General features: G+C 41.7%; 1 protein-coding gene across 1 annotated transcript in view; it reads right to left on the reverse strand.

Moving 5' to 3' along the window:
- LOC311037842 (uncharacterized protein) overlaps positions 1–15838 on the reverse strand; it is an 87750-nt gene that overhangs the window by 21108 nt on the left and 50804 nt on the right. Inside the window, exons 8-9 of the mRNA XM_084047132.1 lie at positions 6841–6959; positions 4086–4478 (exon numbers count right to left, since the gene is read on the reverse strand). Of these exons, the coding sequence (XP_083903258.1) occupies positions 4086–4478; positions 6841–6959 (512 nt within the window). The remainder of the gene's footprint in view (positions 1–4085; positions 4479–6840; positions 6960–15838) is intronic.

Below are 15838 nucleotides of genomic sequence, written 5' to 3' on the forward strand. Positions count from 1 at the left end.
TAATGTACACTACGAGCAGCGTGTGAATTCACCAGTCACAAGGAATCGGGTGGCAAATATTTACTCAGTGGCCATTCTCAGTCCCGGATTCTGTGATTGACAACATCCTGTTGCCAGGCTAGGCCAATCACTTGCCCTTCAGCTTTTCAAGACCCAGCTCACATGAGTTTATTTATTTTAACAGGATCTGGACCTGAATTGACTAAATCACTGGTTCTCAAAGTGAGGTACAGGGACACTCTGGGTTACTTGAGGGGGTTCCAAATGGACCCTTGCGGGTCTGTAACTCTGAGAGTGTACAAATGGAACCAAATGGACCTTGCGGGTCCATTTGGTTCCATTTGTACACTCTCAGAGTTATGATGGTCCTTAATTAAAACGTTTGAGAACCGCTGGACTAGATCTCCGCACTTCCTCAGACTGAGGAAGAGCGGAGATGATCGAAATGTCACATTTGGTGATAATGATCGGACTCTTACTTCTATAGTCTTACATTGGGCTCACACAAGAAAGATACAGTTCATATACACAGCGAGAACCACTGGCCTGGTCCCAAAATTCCATAGATTCATCTCTGTTGATGTAACGATTAGCCTAACCACATGTGGCCAAGCACGCCATGCTACCTAGACACAAGCGGATAAGACTGTAACAGCAGCATAAAGGCCTCGAAGTGAGTCTTTAAATGCATCGGTAAATCTAACAATGGGGGGAGAGCGGAGGACAGTTAATAACCGCTCACCACGGCGAGATTTTAGAGAAATGCAGGGAATGTATTTTCTGTAGATGTGAATGGGGGGTGTTGTCTCCAAAAAACTACCCAAACCACAAGTCCCATCCCAAACTGGCTTACAGATCAGCTGAGGTTGAATGAAGTCTGTCACACATGAGATTCAGTGTCTTTGGCTATTAAAAAAATGCAGATCTACAAGCTCATAGCGCAGCACCGAGTGCCACGCTATGACCTTGTGGATCTGCCATTTTAGAAAAAACGTGAGCAAATCTTTGAAATCTATGTATTTTTTAAAGCGAACATTAGTAACTCCAATCTTTGCTTCTGGGGGGGTCTTGAGTGTGTGTGTGTGTGTGTGTGTGTGTGTGTGTGGGGGGGGGGGGGGGTCCCTGGAGCAAATATATATATATTCTTTTCTAAAAAACTGTTAGGATTTAGAAAACATTTTTATAATCGGCCTCAGGTCTTAATGGGTTAAGTCAATGAAGCCCCATGAGATGCATAATATCCACACACACACACAGAGAGCAGCCCACAGCTATAGTAAACATCATCATCATAGCAGACAACGGCCTAATGCGACCCAAACCATTAACTACAAATCAGCGGGCCATACACACACACACGTCCTCATGTTACACTCATCCTAAGACACTTACAACATACAGTACACACCACACACTGTACATGCCTGCATGCATGCACAATCTATATAAGCACAACAGACACACACACACACAGCATTCCATCAACACATCACACCAATGCAAAATGAATGCACCGAACATAGCCGATCTACAAGCTCACAACGCGTCGCATCTGTCGTTTGGTTGTGAGCTTGTCGATCGGATATTTCCGGGCATGCGACACCGTCGTACAACGAAGTATAAGTCTGGCTCAACTCTTCTGGGACATCGTGGGGTTAATGGAACATGGGTGTGGACTTGTCTTGCCTGACTGCCAAGAATCACTTTCTATTGAAAACAGCGATTACCCATCCAAGCATCTCAACCAACACCTCAAATACCAACATCATCATCATAATGATGATAATGTCATCAACAGCTGAGGAGTTTCTCACAGGATCTCCACCATTCAAAAAAATATAATTGCCTCCTACTTTTAGATGAAAGAAAAGCGTGGAAGATCAGCATATTGTGGGTTACTTACTGGGTTAAGCCACCTTAAACCCGTTGCTGGCTTATATGGTTGTATAAGCAATGCATACATGTCATGTTTAAATAGTGAGCCAATATGAATACGCAATACGATTATCAAGGACGCACTGCCCAATTTTCTGTTGCAGTCTCAAAACTCACCTATTCAGACTCTTCCTCACACCCTTAGCACTCCTTTTTCCTTGTATAACTTCTTGTCAGTGGTGGAAAAATAATATATATTTTTTTACTTAAGTAAAAGTATCAATACTGCAATGCATAAATACTCTGTTATAAGCAAAAGTCCGGAATTCAAAATGTACAAAAGTATTAGTATCAAAATGTACTTAAAGTACCAAAAGTAGAAAGTACTCATTATGCAGAATGTCCCATTTCACAAAAGTTTAAAATGTATAAAATGCATAAAAATATTTTGTAAATAGCAGATCTACAAGCTCACAATGCGTCGCTGTGCGACGCATTGTGAACTTGTAGATCTGCATTTTCAAATGGCCGAAATGTATATACAGTTGTGCTGAAGTGGTTTTGTAATAATCATCAAAATCTACAAAGTAACAAGTAACTAAAGTTTTCAAATAATTATAGTGAAAGTACAATATTTGCCTCTGAGATGTAGTGGAGTAGAAGTAAAAGTACAGAAAATTGGAAATATTCCAGTAAAGCAAAAATATCTAAACATTGTACAGTACTTGAGTACATGTACTTAGTTACATTACACCACTGCTTCTTGTTGACTATTGTTTGATAGATGCTAGTTATGCAGAAGTATGTTGGTTACTTGCTCACATGTTATTTACATAGACATACGTTTTCCTTGATCACAAGTGTTATTTAGATTGTTGTTGTGACAGATGCTAGGTTTACCTGATGTCCTATAGTTACTTTGTAGAAGTGTTTTCTTTTCACTCTATTTCCCCTGTAGTTCGTTGACAGTGGCTCATGACATTTACTCTGATCTTGCACTTTGTAAGTCACTCTGGAGAAGAGCATCTGCTAAATGCCTAAATCGTAACATTAATAGAAATTCATATCCAACATTTTGGAGTGAAATCCTTCAAATATATTCAGGAACGGATTACAGCGAAACGCTCCATTTTTAACAGAGATGGGAAAAAATGATCGGTTAAAACCTTGAGTCAACAAGGATGTGCGATTCATTAATCTGGGCTAAAAAGCAAAAATACCATTCTGTTCATTCCCTGGCAAAAACAGCTAGCGTGCACACACACACACACACACACACACACACACACACACACACACACACACACACACACACACACACACACACACACACACACACACACACACACACACACACACACACACACACACACACACACGCACAGATTCCTACACGTTCCTCCCTGCTGCCAAGGGGTGTTTGGCCAGTCGCACAGCTCCAAGCATCTCAACCAACACCGTAAATAGCAGCAGGCCGTGTCTGGAACGACAGCTGATCACTATTGTGGCACTAGAGGATCAGTCCGTCTCACACAGTTGCACAACAGAGGGTTATAGCCCTTTGTAAATGACTTAATCTGTACAACTGAAGGTAAAATGCAGTACAACATACTGTAAGACGATCTACAAGCTCACAGCGCATTGCAACGTGACACGTTAGTGTACAAATGGAACCAAATGAACCCATAAGGGTCCATTTGGTTCCCTTTATACACTCTCATATAGGGGGGGTCCTTCAAATAAAAAAGTTTGAGAATCACTGGTGTATAAGGAGGGGCAGACCCCAGATATCACTGACCTACTGCCCCCCAAGAACAATGTGAGATCCCTCAGGTCCTCTGACAAAGGCCTTCTGGAGATACCCGCGACCAAGCTCAAAACAAGTGCAGTGGTTGCTCCTACACTGTGGAACGCCCCACCTTTGGCTTTAAAATGTTGAAAACACATTTGTTTCGTAAGCATTTTGTCTCATGAAGTTTTTACCTGACTCAATTGTACAGCTCAATGTTTTGCTTTAATCCTTGTTGTGTTGTATTATTATTACTCTATTGTGTTGCTATACCCTGTTTTCAACTTGTTTATATTGTGTTCCATTGTACAGCACCTTGTAACATTGTTTTGAACAGTGCTTTAAACATAAAATGTACTTGCTTACTTAGCCATATCTACAAAGTGGACACAGTAGGGTTTGAGCAGTGTCAGATTCTTACCTCAGTGAAGACATGCTGGATGACCGTAGCCAGAGCCTCTACTCTCCTGTTGCCCTGGACCAAAAGCCTCCTCAGCTGGTGTATGCCTTGGTTCTTCTTCTCTGCCTGCTCCCTGTGGTTCTGTTTAGCCTGGACCGGAGCTTCCACCGCAGGCACAGACCCGCCGCCGGCCTCCCCTACGCTGGCCTTGCTGGGCCCGGACCCCACTAATCCATTCTGCTGGAGGCGAGAGGCCGCTTTGGGGCTGGTTCGAGACCCGGCTCTGGCTCTGAACACATGAAGTCCGGAGGCCGGGGTGGTTCCCGAGCCGGCGTTGGTGGCAGTGGCCGGTACGCTGGCCGGTGCCGGGAGACCCGGTGTCGCTGGTACATTTGCGTTGAGTAGATCTGGTACCTATAGGGAGAGAAAGGCAAGAGAAATTACTTTGAAGGACGGCAGCAAATAAATAAGAGAAGATTTGTGTTGTTAAAAATGATCTACAAGCTTACAACGCATCGAATCACGATGTATTATAAGCTTGTAGATCGGCCGTTTTCAAATAGCTGAAGTATAAGATACGGTTAAAGTGGTTAAACAGATTTTTATGCTATATTAACACATTTAGCTGGGGACCCACTGGAACCTTTGACCTACTGTAGAGCAGTGATGTTAACTGGTTTGGGACTCAACTTTTACCACATATGAATCTATTAGGCTGAAGAATTGTACAGCAACATTATTATATATTACATATATACATTACAAATGGCTTGTGGTTCGACAGCTCCTGTTTATCCGCATTCTTTGTTGATGTTTCGACACCTTTTACAGTATCTGCATTCTTTGTTGATGTTTCGACACCTACTGTCTACAGTATCTGCATTCTTTGTTGAGGTTTATCATCCGCATTCTTCTATTCGCGTCTTCTATTCAAACTAAAACGTGTTAATTGACCAGTAGTATCTGTCTAACTGATGACTTCATCTCCAGTGATTTCGTCTATCTTTGTACATTTTCATTCCATTACAGCGTGTACAGCAGTGCACACTGTTCACAGTGCTCCTGGATGGAGCTACAGTAGCTGTGAACCTCTAGTTTGTTTAAGAAGAAGACCTCGTCTTTGATCAAAACATGTTACTTGTTTATCCTGAGCAAGAAAATAACTATTACGTTTGTTGCCTTTTTTCATTGAAAAAAAGCTTTATTATATAATAACATGGCCGTTGTCTGCTCTCAAATAATCAATTACATTTATTAAATCCTTACTAGACTGGGTTAGGTATAGCAACAAGCATGGATCAATATTTCTGCGTCGTGAAAAAGTTTGTGCATTCCTACACAGTAGAATCCTCAGTGTTTATTTAATTCAGAGTTAAATTAACACTAAGCCTTTTACTGTGTGGTGTGGTGTGGTGTGCTGTGGTGCTGTGGGTTCCAGACAGACCAGGTCCACATGTGTATCTAACATGTAGGTCACATAGTGGTTAGATTAAAGGATTTCTGTCACATAACCTAATGCCTGCTAGTTGGCTACAATGTTTCTTTGTCATGTTCACATATGACGTTATTTACTGGGCTGAATGAGGCCATTATAAGCTGCTGGTACAGGTGATGATTGAAATTCTTTATTAGGAATAACCCCTTGAGGTGTAGCATCTAGTTTTCGAGGGGATCCTAGGCACATGATACACTGTATACACCCCCCCCCCCCAAAAACAAAACATAAAAAAACAAAATAGCAATTACAACAACCAAATCAACCAAACAATATCAAATATGACAAAACAAGTGTCATGTTCACATATGACGTCATTTACTGGGCTGAATGAGGCCATTATAGGCGGCTGGTGCAGGTGATGTGTTGATGTGATGCTGGTATATTGAATCAGCTGTTGGAGGAATATCGTGTTGATGATTTACCATTTCACTGTTAAAAGGGTGGTGCCATAGTTTTGCACTTTTTCTGTTTTTCATGTGTCTATGAGGTTGATAGAACTGTGTTTTTATGGTGTTTTATGTCTTCTGACTATTTTGAGTTTCTACCTGGAGGCTGAAACCTTGAGGGTCAAACGTACCAATAGGAAAACAGCGCTTTAGTGACATAGTAAAAACATACCCTCCCCCTCATTATCATAACACAACAGGTGTGGGCATGAGAAGGCGGAGGGACTAGGACAGGTGGGTGGTGCTAAGGTGGTGGAGGAGGTGCTAAGGTGAGAACCAGGCATACTTAATGAACTGGAGGCGTGTCCACATAAAAACATAATTTTAACAAATTCTGTACACTTTTTTGAAAAAAATCTTCCTCCTAGTATAACCATAATACCTGATGATCATGTTTTAGGGGGGAAAAAAATCACTGAAAATCACGGCACCCCGTCTTTAACCAATGACGATGCTGATTAATATTATTGTTATTATTAGAATGTCGGGCTACTATTTGCTAAACATTTATTCTAGTTATATATTTTTCACGTAGGCACATTGTTTATTTTATTTATTTTGTTTACAATGCTGCTGGGTAGCCTACAGTACAGTATATAGCCTGACCTATTATGTGTGAATCCTCTCGTTTATACTGCATGTAAAAACTAACTTTTTGAATGGAATTTATTTTTTGTTGTATTGATACATTTCTAATGGGTCACAGCAGACATTCGTCCAATGAAAAGAGTGCATTTTTGAATCAATAAACTATTCATTTATCTTTAACGAGAATTATAAAAATGAATTATATTTGTCTTATTGAAGACAGTGGCGACCGAGGAGGACCTACCAGGTCTGGAGAAGCCTGTTGCTGGTTCTGGTTGGCTACGCCGTTAGATGCTGGCTGCGTTGAGGTGGAGCTGGTGGAGGTGGGTCTCGCTGGCGCCCCCCTTTGCTTGTTCTTGTCCACTGCAAGAGAACAACGTCCACTTAGTGACCGAGTGGCTGCTACGTTCAACATGGTGTCAACAACACCCAGACCACACACACACACAAACACACACACACACTCAACCCTCCAACGTAGTCAGACCATCGCCAGGTTGGGAGGTACGATACGCCATGCTAGCCCCACACTCCAAGCACTCCAAACAAACATTCATTCACCTTTCTGAGAGACCCAAATATCAAACAGAAATGTGTGCTTTAAAACAAAATAAGCAAGTGATACACATTTAGAGGAAAACTGAACAAAACAAACATACACATACAGTCTCTCGTCAGTCTATGGTCTGGGTTTGACCACCACAAGTACAACATCCACACACACACACATAAAAAAGGTGAAAACCTTGCACACACACGCACACAAACTCGTCGATGCACACGCTCGCTTGGCCAGCCAAGACAGAATACGCCCTGCTGACTGCTCTGGGCTGGGAGCGATGCATCCTGGGATTGCCTGGTAATGATGGGCAGTGTTGTGTATAAGTGTGTGTGAGTGAGTGTGAGTGTGTATGTGTGTGTGTGTGTGTGTGTGTGTGTGTGAGAGAGACAGAGAGAAAGAGAGATGGGTGGAGAGAGGTCCCTAGATGTGCATTAAGTGCATCAGCATCAGAGGGCCGAAGTACTGTGCAATTAGAGAGAGAGAGAGAGAAAGAGAGAGAGGGCCAGAGAGAGAGAAAGAGCGAGCGAGACAGAGGAGAGAGAGAGGACGAGAGAAAGAGAGAGTCTACTCCTGTTTCCTATTCTTCATTCCATTTTACTATGCCATTAGTCTGCTTCCCTCCTCCCATCCATGTATCTGTATACCTCTGATTCAAAGGGTTCCCTGACCGAAAATAAACCTCATTGTATTTTGGTCTTGGGGGTGGGGGGGGGGGGGGGGTGCTTAACCTTAATAGAAACACCACCACAATCACCATTAGCTGTGTGAAATCTGTCCACAGAGAATTACAGTAACAAATGAACCTCTCTAATTCCATCATATTCCATGCCTAATTTTAATTTCTGTGTGATTTCCAGCTCCATTTGAAAATGGATTAACTCAAAAAGAGACAGGGAATTGACAGCAGCAGTGTTGCAGAGAGGTTTGGTAAACAAGACTGTGAGCGTCTCTCTAAGATACTGCCCTCTGCTGGCAGCACTGAGCAACACATGTTGGTCAACAGGAAAAAGCCTGGTGGCTCACATTAATGTTCAAATGGCGGAGGTAATTTTATTGGGCTTTTGATGGTATGTGATGGTTGCAAATGAACAGCCAATTGCATGTTATCAAAGTTGGAATGCAGTACACAAAAAGGCAGGTCAGAAGAAAATGAATTGAGGTCTTGAAAAGGAAAACAATGTATTCATCAGTGGTCATCATCTAATGACAAAATTAGACATAATAAAACAGACAACATAAAAACTTTGGCGATGTTCACCACGTCAGCATACCTGAGCCTTACTTGTTGTCACACAACACCGACTGTTGGTGGACAATATGTGTGTGTGTGTGTGTGTGTGTGTGTGTGTGTGTGTGTGTGTGTGTGTGTGTGTGTGTGTGTGTGTTATTTCATTGTCCATATAGTGTATGTATTTCAATGAATGTACACCATGTCAATGAAAGTACACCTGCATGCAACGGAGAGGATGTATTGTAATCACAATCAGAGAAACAAATCACAGTTCATTTGTTAGCCTCACATTTATCCAGGGGTCATAACTACAATGACCCTAATAGAGCTTGTGCTACAATGTTAACATGTTTGTCTGTATGCTTTCCTAGTTGTAAACGTGACGTGTCCACCTTACAGAACTGCGGTGAATTCTATTTTAATGTTCCGCAGAGATGGATTAAACGCTATGAATGATCAAATCTATACATTTCAAATTGTTGATTTAAGGGTCCCATAAGGGTCCGTTTTAACAACATTCGGTTAAATTAACAGATTTTTTCTGTGTACGGAATCTTTGTTTTAGTTTATAATTACGCCTTGATTTATACCATTAAACAATTCAGATCAGCTCCAAATGGAGACATCTCTACTCTAAGAATAATTAGTGTCATTCATCAAACAGAGTTATCATTTTCTCCAACTCCTCTGGCAATCTCACTTTCTTTGTAAAGAGACACAGCTCAAATAGATTAGTATAATGGGCAACGCACAAACGCGCATGCACTCACACACTTATTAAATGTCTTTGATGTCAGCTACAATGCTAACGGCTTAAGACAGCCCTTTCCAGTAATCAGCTCGCAGTAAAAGTGTTACAACACCAAACACATCATCATCATGACATCTCCCCATGAGGAAAACGCAAACGCCATGCTCTGTACATCATTCTCACCACGAGTGGTCAGATGGGTGGGCCGCAAACGTTTTTCAAGATTTTTCAAGTGGGCCTTCATCCAGAAAAAGGTTGGGAACCGCTGGCCGCTGGTTTGTTAATTCTCATCCCAGATTTTTGCATCCGTAAATCACCATGAAGGAACATACAGGAAACCAGGGTCCTTCACCAATTCTGGTTCTTGGCTTGCAGATGAAAAAAATGCATCTATGGGGTTTTGTATGTACAGTATGCCACATAGACAGTGGTGTAAAGTAACTAAGTACATTTACTCAAGTACTGTACTTAAGTAACATTTTTAGGTATTTTTCACTTCACTGGAGTATTTCCAATTTTCAGTACTTTTACTTCTACTCCACTACATCGCTGAGGCAAACATTGTACTTTTACTCCACTAGAATTATTTGAAAACTTTATTTAATAGTTACTTTCCAGATATATACATAGGCTATTTGAAAATAGCCGATCTACAAGCTCACACCTTGTGAGCTTGTAGATCGGCTTAGATCTGCTATTTTCAAACATTTTAGTACTTTTACTTTTGGTACTTTAAGTATATTTTGATGCCAATACTTTTGTACTTTTACTCAAGTCAATTTCGAATTCCGGACTTTTACTTGTAACAGAGTACTTCTACATTGCAGCATTGATACTTAATTACTTAAGTAAAAAATTTGAATACTTTTTACACCACTGGTTCTTGGCTTGGAGATGAAAAAATGTGTCTATGGGGTTTTGTATGTACAGTATGCCACATAGATAGACACCAAGCAAGTGTGTGAGTGAGACAGCTCACTAGTCTAGTCACTTAGTCTCTGGATGTAACACAGATCGAGGAATCATCTTGGTAGTAGTTCAACTGTCTTTTGTCTTTCTCTCTAACGTTTATCAGCCGTGTATGAAAACATCTGTGAATGCAGTGGCAACATCATCAAAGACGTACAAGTTTGTGTCTGTGTGTGTGTGTGTTTGTGCGCGCGCACCGTGCGCGCGGCACTCAGAAATACACAGAGGACGTTTGTGGTATGATTGTGTAACATTCACCACATTCAGACCACTAACTGCTACTATCAGGTTCTGATAGGTTTGTTGTTGCTGTGTAATTTTACCAGTACATCCTGATCAGTACATCAACAATATTTGCCGATAGTAATCATTATTTGTGCTGTAGTATCAATATGTATATTATTTTTTGTAGGAGTTGAAAACCGCACTTGAAATGCTCTCGACATATTGGATATTAATACAATGTAACTACTGCACAGCAAAATCTCCCAACAAATTCACCAATTCAGGAGTTGTGTACAAACTAACTAGCAGTTGTTCCTAGAGGTCGAGGAAGAGGGTGTGTACCTGGAAGCTTCAAATCAGTGACACAGAGCTGTTGGGCCCACACTGAGAGAGAAAGAACACTGTTAGCATGCACACCGCTTCATACCAGTACAATGCACAGAGACACGGCCAAATCCTGATTGTTGGACCCTTATTGTGGGTCCATTTTTACACTTTCTGAGTAAAATTAACACTCAGGATTTTACCGTGGGGACTACTTCCTGCTACCACCAGTGCACCAACGATGGCAGCCATAGAAAAGTGAGGATAGATGGAAATGAGCATAACTTCAAGGATCATTTGATAAACTTGCATTTTTTAAATCAAATGTCTAGCATAATATCACTTCAGTTCGATAAGTCTTAGCATTAATTCAATGACCATCATTATGAACTATTCTACGGCAGCCATCATCAGTGTACTGTCCAGCCAAATTACCAATGGACAAACGTCTGTTCTATCCATTGGAGGGAGGTGGGGGGGGGGCCGTAGGAGAAATGAAGGCAGGGCATTAAACGGTGGGAGGCTTTAAGTTTGCTCTGAAACAATCCACAAATGTCAAAATAACATCTTATGTATTCATTTTACATGATCTTCATTCACAAAGGAAACAGTATGCTACTGTACTGTTGTTGACAGCAAACCTGACTGTGATAACAATGTACTGATATTAAACTACTCGAGATGGGTTCATACAACCACATACAGTACCTGATTCATTGAAAGTGCTGATGAAAGTTTTGATGATTTTTGTAATGGCCAAGAAGGCCGACATCAAACAATCTGAATCATCAGAGAATTTAAAGGATCACAGGGTGACTGTGTTGCCTCCTGCCAGGGTTTAATTCATTGGTCCTTTAACCATTAACCATCAAGAACATGTTTACTGTACTGACTACTGACACATGGTGCTGGCTAGCAAATCAAATATTACCACTTCAGAGACATATTAGCACAGGATTACCCTGTCTCTGTGTGTGCGCAAATGCCTGCGCATGTGTATTCATTCATCTTCGCTTGCAATGGACTGCCTTAAGTCATATGTAAGATAGTTGTGCAATGGTATAAAGACAGTTTTATACTTGTGAGACTGAGTCTGTCACTTGAAGATCTGTTATTTTGTCGGTCCACAGACACTTGTTCAAATGTTTTTTTTTTTGTGTTCCACTTTCTTTTCCACTTTTCTTATTAATTTTTATCCCACGATTTTGTAACCCAATTTTTTACACCCGGTGCCAATTCTCTATGTAATCCTGGGCACTACACTCCCTCTGCCAACCTACGGAGGCCAGGGCCGAGCTCATGCCTCCTTCAATCCATGAGAGTCAATTGACCTTCTTGTCACCTGACAGGGGAGAGTTTCCCCGGTTGGACTTAGCGCGTGGAAGGAACACGTTATTCCAACCAGTTCCTTTCCTCTCCATCAGGTGCCCTGGCTGGCCAGGGGGATGCAGTATAGTGACCAGGATTACTTTAACTTTTACGTTCCACTTTTATACATTTATATTTGGTAAAGCAAAGAGAGCCCATTACAGAAAACGCACACACACACAATAAACGTACCCTAGCACAGGCTTTTTCCTGCATAGGAATTTTTGGCGCCCCCCCAAAGAGTTTTCAGCCACCCCAAAGAGAATTGAGAAAAAATATGTATCCTTGGTGCCCAAGTAAAATGAGCTGCTATCTATCAACAAATCAATCAATCAAATGGTTTATGGCATTCCACTCCCCTCTCCCTCAAACTCCCTTCCAGTATTCTAATACAAGTAGCCTATTGTTGTTGTTTTTAACAATTATTGTTAATTGGGGTTTCATTTACTCAAGCATAATAGATTTATTTGTTTATCAAATGGTCATAAATAACAGGAAAAGGCATAGACTCCTGTCAAATAAGGTAGTGTAACAGACTCATTGCCCTTACTGCATTGTCGCGACACAGACATGTCATGCTTTCAATCATGCCTAGTCACCCCCCAAAGGCTCTGAGCCAGGAAAACACATGCCCTAGTAGTCTAAATCTCACTTAATCTGCTAGGCTCAGATTACTATGATGAAAATTCTAATCCAACATAGAGGAGAGGAAGAGTGAGATTCCAACAGGATTATTCCAAATGTGAGATTACGCAGTTTTTGATCATTAAGGCTGTTGGTTTGAATTTGAGATAGATTGGTAATGTATCAGTGCAGTGTGGAAAATATAGTTGTGGCTGTGATAGGTTCGCGTGTGTGTGTTTGTATTTGCAAGAATCACAGAATAGAGTTGCAAATTAATGACTGTTAATTTGTGAATCAATAGGATTACTCAAATAGGATCTGATTAGCCTGCTTTGTTATTCTTCAATAACAGTATACACTTTTTGGCATATTTATTGAATATGAAAATGACCATTTGTATACAATTGTACTAGTTCAGTATTCACTCCAACTACTAGTATGTGTCAAGTGTAATATTACTGCAGTAGGTGACTGACTCTACCTGGTGGTGGTCTGAGGGGCAAACGCATATATTTAACCAAAAACGACAGCCTAGCAGACTGTTCCTGAGACTCTGCCACAAAGCTACAGCATACAGTGACTGTATTCATGTTATATTTAACTATGAGAATGTAAAAGTGGATCTGTAAGGACTCGTTTTTACAATCTCAGTGGTTACTGTGTGTTTTCACCGTGGGGGCCCTGATGCCATCGGCTCATCATTAACTGTGAAGATGGTTAAGACAGGGACTATTACTGGCCGTAGATCATGACTGTTGTGGAGACACATGAGAGGAACACATCAATGTGAAAAGAACCTGTGTGTCCACTCACTCACATGGCCGAAAAACCCAAGCCGATCCCAATCGATCGAGTGCTGCAGCGAACAGCTGATTGTCCTTACACAACTCAAATCAGTTCAATAACAACATACCAATGTGTTGGGCAACATTTAAGTACTTCAGGTTCAAAGCCCTACGGCTGAGGAGTAGACAAAATTAAATCAGTGTGTAAAAGAAAAGCATAAATAAGTCACCTTGCTAATTATTAAAGGAGCGTTGGGGTTCTTTGAATCACAGCACAGCTGATTCAAACCAGTTCACCAGCCAGGTGTTTGCTGAGGTAAACCATGGTGTTTCCAGTTCCAAGAAACTGCTGCCAAGCTTAAATCATTTAACAACTTAAAACCCTATGTACTCCAAAAATAACCAATCTACAAGCTCACAGCTTGTAGCTTGTAGCTCTGCTATTTTTGCCCAACACTTGCCCATTACGACATGCCCAGAATAGGGGCACTATTCATTCCAAAAGAGGTTTCTAGATTTAGCGGCTGTAGACATAATCGGTGTACAGATTACTGTCCTAGATATCCACAGATTTGCCCAAAAAGAACATCTCTACCCAGTTTCAAAAATATTAAGAGACTATTCCGGTGCAGATGTGGACGTCTGTTTTTCGTTTGCTAAACGTTACAGAGCATGGCAGCCTGGATTGGAACAGATTCTAACCTCTAAAGCCCTCATCAGCCCTTCAGTAGAAAAACAACAACCTTAACATCAGATTAATGCTCGCACGAGTGCCCACCCTCAGCTTGCACCGCTAGGCAGTGAGCGTGTGCGTTTGTGTGTGTGTCTGTTGGCCTGCTCTCCAGATGGTTGTGGGCGCATAATATGCACACGGGCCAAGGCTGTGTATGTGCACGAGCGCACTGCGTACTTGTGTGTCTACGCGTGCACGCACAAACGTTCATTCCCCTTGCGTGTATATGTGCGTGCGTGGTGACTAAAGCATGCCCTAACCTACATTTCTGGGCAGTGGGTTTGTGGAGCGTTCAGAGAGTAAACGTGCTGCAGACAAACACGTGCGGCTCAGATCAGATGGCGGCAGGGCAGAGAGAGAAGATGATGAACATCATGCAAAGGAACACATCACCAGGATGCCAAACAAATTTACGAGAGGATTTAAAAAAAAAAGACATGTTGCTAGCGACATGAATTTTTAGATCAGTGGTTCCCAAACGGTTCCTTGGGATTTTGTGAATTTATTAATTTATTTTCACTACTTTCATGCGACACTGCATATGATGTATACAATAGAACATTCATTTATCAAAGAAAACATAAAAATGACGATAGGAAACAATATCACTGTCAAATCCTGAGCGTTCATTTATTTTTGTCAAAAGTTGTTGACAAAAATGTAAGGGTCCATTTTTGCAATGATAGTTATATTAACACCCAGGATTTTGAAGTGTGTTACGAAGCTGCTCTATGTTCAGTCCGATGCAGGTGACGTTAAGAGTGGCCGAGGATTATTTTGCCATTTTTACTCAGACACGAGCCCTCCAGAAATACAGAGAATACTTTTAATGGTTGAATAAAGTGAAAGCCACATGCATCCGTGGCTATTTCTGGTGTGTGTGTGTGTGTGTGTGTGTGTGTGTGTGTGTGTGTGTGTGTGTGTGTGTGTGTCACGTGATCGACTCCCCTCTAGGCGCAGAGCATCACAGTTAAAAGGAGCCGGCATCCCTGGGTTTTCATCACGCCAGTGCTGAGCCACACTTTTATGAATGCCTTAATCTTTGTGTCATGTTTAACCCCAACTATAAAGCCACAATTAAAAATATTTTCACAAAACTAAATCAGGCATAACTCTAACCCTAAACTTAACCTCTAAATTCCTAAATCCTATCACCCTCTTGTGAGGACAATGTCTATTTCTCAATTTCTACTACAGTTGTGGGGACAGATTAGGCCCTCACAAGTATAGTCACACACACACACACACACACACACACACACACACACACACACACACACACACACACACACACACACACACACACACACACACACACACACACACACACACACACACACACACACACACACACACACACACACACACACACACACACACACACACCAAACAGAAGACTGCTGGCTCTATTGTATCCTATAAATGCATGGCGGTGTTGTCATGGCCTGTCCATACAAAACTGAAAGCCCCCACAGCGGAGCAGAGGGAGAAGGCAGGAAAGACGACAATGGCCGCCACACTATGTGGGAAACACAAGAGGAGTGAGACGGGGAGGAGGAGGGGAGGGGGGGGGGGGGTCTGTGAGGGTGAAATTGGCCTTTGAGGCTGATCTGGAGCCAGTTTTGTGATCTCACCACAGAGTTAAGCTCTTACAGCATGCCCCACTGGCA

This window comes from Gymnoscopelus microlampas (assembly GCF_963454915.1).
Source record: "Gymnoscopelus microlampas genome assembly, chromosome: 2".
NCBI lineage: Eukaryota > Metazoa > Chordata > Actinopteri > Myctophiformes > Myctophidae > Gymnoscopelus > Gymnoscopelus microlampas.